This window comes from Erinaceus europaeus, chromosome 7 (assembly GCF_950295315.1).
Source record: "Erinaceus europaeus chromosome 7, mEriEur2.1, whole genome shotgun sequence".
NCBI classification, from domain to species: Eukaryota; Metazoa; Chordata; class Mammalia; order Eulipotyphla; family Erinaceidae; genus Erinaceus; species Erinaceus europaeus.
In genome coordinates, this window is record NC_080168.1 from 109698010 (window position 1) to 109702839 (window position 4830).

The window sequence follows — 4830 nt, forward strand, 5'->3', positions numbered from 1 at the left end:
TCACTTTCTTGGAAAAAAAAGTATCTTACTAATCATATCTTTGAAGGCCGTTTTCACTTGCTTGTTCCTTAGAGTATATATGAAAGGGTTCAGCAGAGGAGCAACAGAAGTATTTAAAACAGCCACACTCTTATTAAAAGTTGCTGCATCCTTAGCAGAAGGGTTAACATACATAAAGATACAGCTCCCATATGAAAGTGAGACCACAACCATGTGAGAGGAGCATGTAGAAAAGGCTTTTTTCCTTTGTTGAACAGAAGGGATTTTCAGAATTGTCCTGACAATGTATGTGTAGGAAAGAATCACTAGCACCAAGGTGAAGATGAGGGTAATTGCGGCAAGGACAAACTCAATCATTTCTATGAAGTGTGTGTCTGAACAGGCTAAATGCAACAGTACAGTATAGTCACAGCAGTAGTGATTGATGACGTTGGATGCACAGAAAGGTAGCTGAAGAGTCATTATATGTGGCACAATTACAATCAAGAACCCAGAGACCCAGGAACAGAGAACAAGCTGAATGCAGAGTCTCCTGCTCATTACAGTTGCGTAATGTAGGGGTTTGCAAATGGCAACATAGCGATCATAGGACATGGCTGCTAAAAGGTAAAATTCAGTTGCTCCCAGAAGGATGGCAAAAAAATATTGGGTGAAACATCCAGCAAAAGAGATTGACTTGTCTCCAGTTCCAATATTGACTAACATCTTGGGAACAAAGACAGAGGTAAAAGATATTTCCAAAACAGAAAAATTCCGAAGGAAGAAATACATAGGCGTCTGGAGGCGGTAGTCCAGCAGGGTCAGGATGATGATGGTCAAGTTTCCTGTGACACTTAAGACATAAGTTAGCAGCAGAAAAAGAAAAATCACAGCTTGAAGTTGAGCATCAGTCGTCAGTCCAAGAAGAATGAACTCTGTCACTGATGTTTGGTTTCCCATCATTAACTTCAGACAAATTAATATTGAGAATAATAATAATATGTGTTGGAATACAATAGAAGTTTCCAAATATTTTTGAAATATAAAATAAGGGAGAAATGAGAAGTAATATTTTAAATCCTGATTATTTTCTCTACTTTTTTTTGAAAATAACACCCCTTTTTTAACTAAAAACCTATGTATTACTTTATACAGTATATTATTACATTAAAGTGAAAAATTTGGTCATAGTTTCTCAGGTTTACCAGTTTTTATTTGTCACCATATTCCATTTTTATTTTTCTATTCTGATTTTCCTACTTGCTATGATAACATCACACGTGCATTTAAGAAATCTAAAGCAAATTTAGAGAGGAAGTTTTGTTTGATATCTAAGTTAGTCTTTCAGCTTTCAGTTTCTTAGTCAATAACATAAATGAAATCTAGGCTGTGGACTTTAGGAATAAAATAAGATGTTGTTCTTTTCTTCCTTTTACTCTTTATATTTTTTTAAATTTTTTAATCTTTATTTATTTATTTGATAGAGACAGCCAGAAATTTTGAGGGAAGGGGGTGATAAGAAGGGAGAGAGACAGAGAGACACCTGCAGCCTTGCTTCACCACTCCCAAAGCTTTCCCCTTGCAGGTGGGGACCAGGGGCTTGAACTGGGGTCCTTGAGCACTATAACATGTACATTCAACCAGGTGCACCACCACCTGGCCCTACTCTTTTTTATTTTTATTTCAACTTTCTTCTTTTCAATATTCTTTAAATCTACTGAAGCTTGAAACCAAGATGTATTTTTATTTATCATAAAGTTTTTGTAATTTATATTATTTATAATTTCTGGATCATGGCATGGTTGTGTGCCTACACAGACATGAAGAAATATTACTGATAATTCTTTATGCTATTCAAAAAACTATAAGGGGGAGGTGGGCAGTGTAGTGGATAAAGTGTTGTGCTCTTGGGCATGAGGTCCTGAGTTCAATCTCCAGTACTCCATGTCCCAGAGTAATGCTCTGGTTCTCTTCCTGCCACCTGGTAGACAAATGTAAATAATGATAAAAGAGAGACAAAAAACTATAAAGTGACTGGGGAAATACCCCTACTAGTGGAACTTCAGACTTGCATATCTAAACTTGCCCGTTCAGTCCTGGCTACCAAATGTACCATATACTGCTCTCTGGCCTTGATACGTATGTATGTATGTATGCATGTATCTATCTATCTGTCTATCTATCCGTCTTTCTACCTACCTACCTATCAATCATCTATTAATCTTTCTATCTCTTACTATATCCTGTAAAAGTATCTCTCATATATAAGAATAAAAGCTTTAAAAATTATTTTCATCTGACCATTTCACTTAAACCTTACACACCTCAACATCTTTTCATTATTTAGTAACTGTCATGAATCCTCTATCCGTCTCAGGATAAAATTTCCACAAAGGTACATGTTTTTTCCAAGTTAGAAAGTTTTAATATCTAGTAGAACTATATTATATCAGACAAATCTCAATAATCCTAATACTATAGGTTGAACCAACTTGCACTTGCATAGGGAATTAGCTCATGTTAAGTACCTCCCTATTAATAATTGTTAAAGCTATAATGTTATATATTTGTGCAGTGTTACGCTAAGAGTCAGTTATGTTAATGAGTAATTTGTATAATAATATGTGTTAGTTGAAAGTATAGCTAACCGATGTCAATATATTATTTTGTATACTTATAGTAAGTACAGGTAAATGGGTATGGGGAATAAGGAATCATATACAAATACTGATTTTTACCATAACATCTCCATATTCAGATAAATATTTAGGAAATACCTTTCTCTGTGACAGTATAGACCATTAGATTATTATTACCTCAAAAAGATAAAATGTGACTCAGGAAGGTGACTCAGAGGAAAAGTACCTGGTGTTTTACGTGTGACACTTTGGTGTGTATTGCTGGTAACACTTAAAACACAAAATCCCAGTTGGGAGGTGGTACATCTGGTTCAGTGCACATATTATCATGCACAAGGTCATGGGTTCAAGCCCCTGCTACCCACATGCTAGGGGGAAGCTTCAGGAGCAGTGAAGCAGGCCTGCATGTGTCTATCTATCTCCCCCTCTCAATTTCTTTTTGCCCTAGCTAATAGTATAGAAAGAAAAACAAAAAATAAGAAAAAAATGTAAAAGGCTACCATAATAACCCTGGTGGCAATTAAAAAAAAAAAAAAGATGATAGGAAGAAAGAAAAAATGAAAGAGGAAAGAAATGAAGAGCTAAAATCCAATGGATCCTCTAGCTATGCTTTGTATTCTCTCACTATCTTATAAAAATTTCAAACACTGGACATTTAAGCAATTAATAATTATTATCTGCTTCTACATGAAAATAAATAACATATCAGATTATTTTAATGTATCAGTATTTACCTACTAGTCTTTATCCTAGATAGTAATTTAAACTAAAACATTAAGTTACAAAATAACCAAGCAACTAAATTCAATAGAGAATAGTAACAGTTATAATGTTTTACAAGAGAAAAATTTTGTTAATGACTCCTGAAAAGTAGAAATTACTTAGTGAATAAATGGAGACTCAAAATTTCAAGCAAAATATTTTTAATTTAGTAATTTCACTATTAAATTGAAAAAATTAGTGAGTAATCATTTTTATTTTAAAAGAAACATTTATCAATATAACTTCTGTCAACATAATAAAATGTTACGATCATGTGGGACAGACTATATTTCTAGAAAAAAAGTCTTTTTGTGTACAATCATGGAAACTTAAATTTAAAATAATTTACTTGTAGTTAAACATTAATTAGCCCATTAAATTAGTCCATCCTCTTGTAAAAGAAAAAAGCCCTCAAAATTATTTGCATTACTTTTAGACCGCTGATTTGAAAAACAAAATCTAAGGTGAGATTTATCATTAGATCAAAAGACACAGGTAAAAGATATTTTCTGGATAATTTTATTTGTGAATTATATCTATCAGAGTCAAATATGTTCTATATTGAATTATATCCAACATTTCTGTTTAGTCTCCCTCCGTTTTTGAAGGACCTAATAACTATAGAAACCATTTGCTTCTGGAGTTTTACTACTTGTTATGTTTAGGAGGGAAATTTAGAAAACTGAATCTAGTGACAGAATTTTTATACTGGAAAAATATTTTTAAAAACTATAATTTTCATTTTCTCTACCTTTAGCGCTAATTTTGTATGGTATATATTTTTTTGCTTCAAAATACACTTGTTTGACCTGAGTTTGTCTGAACCAATACAATTTTTATATAAGAGAATGTTCTTGCATTATGTCTGTAAGTAAGGCTGGAAGTAGATAGGCAAAACAATAGAGTATACATCTCTGTTTATCAATAGATGTAGTCACCATCAATCCTTTCCTACCTCTAGCAGGTGAATCAGTTCTCAGTTCCAAATCTTCTCCTTCTGCAACTGAATTGAATAATATAAAGTTGAGGACCCACTGGGATTTTTAGTCTTGGGGCCATCAGAAAGTTAAAATCCAAGCAAGTTATTTATATGACAATAATAATAAATATGACATATGTGTCTTGTAGTTTAGAATTTTTTTCCTAAATGACAAGTCTATCTTATAAAAGGCTTCTCTAACACAAAATTACACATTCAATAAATACTGAGCTCTAAATGCTTTAAGTTTTTTTTTTTTTTTTTTTTTTTCCTTATATTGTCCCTTCTCATGGTGCATCCCGTGAGTACCCATTCATTGGGGAAACTGACAATCCTTCCTAGCTGACTGAATCCACATGGATCCCAGTCACTTTCAAAGCCAGCAACAAGCAGCTCCTGACAGCTTTCAACCTGACACTGTTGACTGGCTACGGAAGAAGGGCAAACACTAGAAGAAGAAGAAGATTATAT

General features: G+C 33.3%; 1 protein-coding gene across 1 annotated transcript; it reads right to left on the reverse strand.

Moving 5' to 3' along the window:
* On the reverse strand, positions 1-942 carry LOC103109120 (olfactory receptor 2AP1-like). Its single transcript, XM_007518127.2, has one exon. The coding sequence runs from the start codon at positions 940-942 to the stop codon at positions 1-3; it is 942 nt and encodes a 313-aa protein (XP_007518189.2).
* Between the last annotated feature and the right edge of the window lie 3888 nt (positions 943-4830).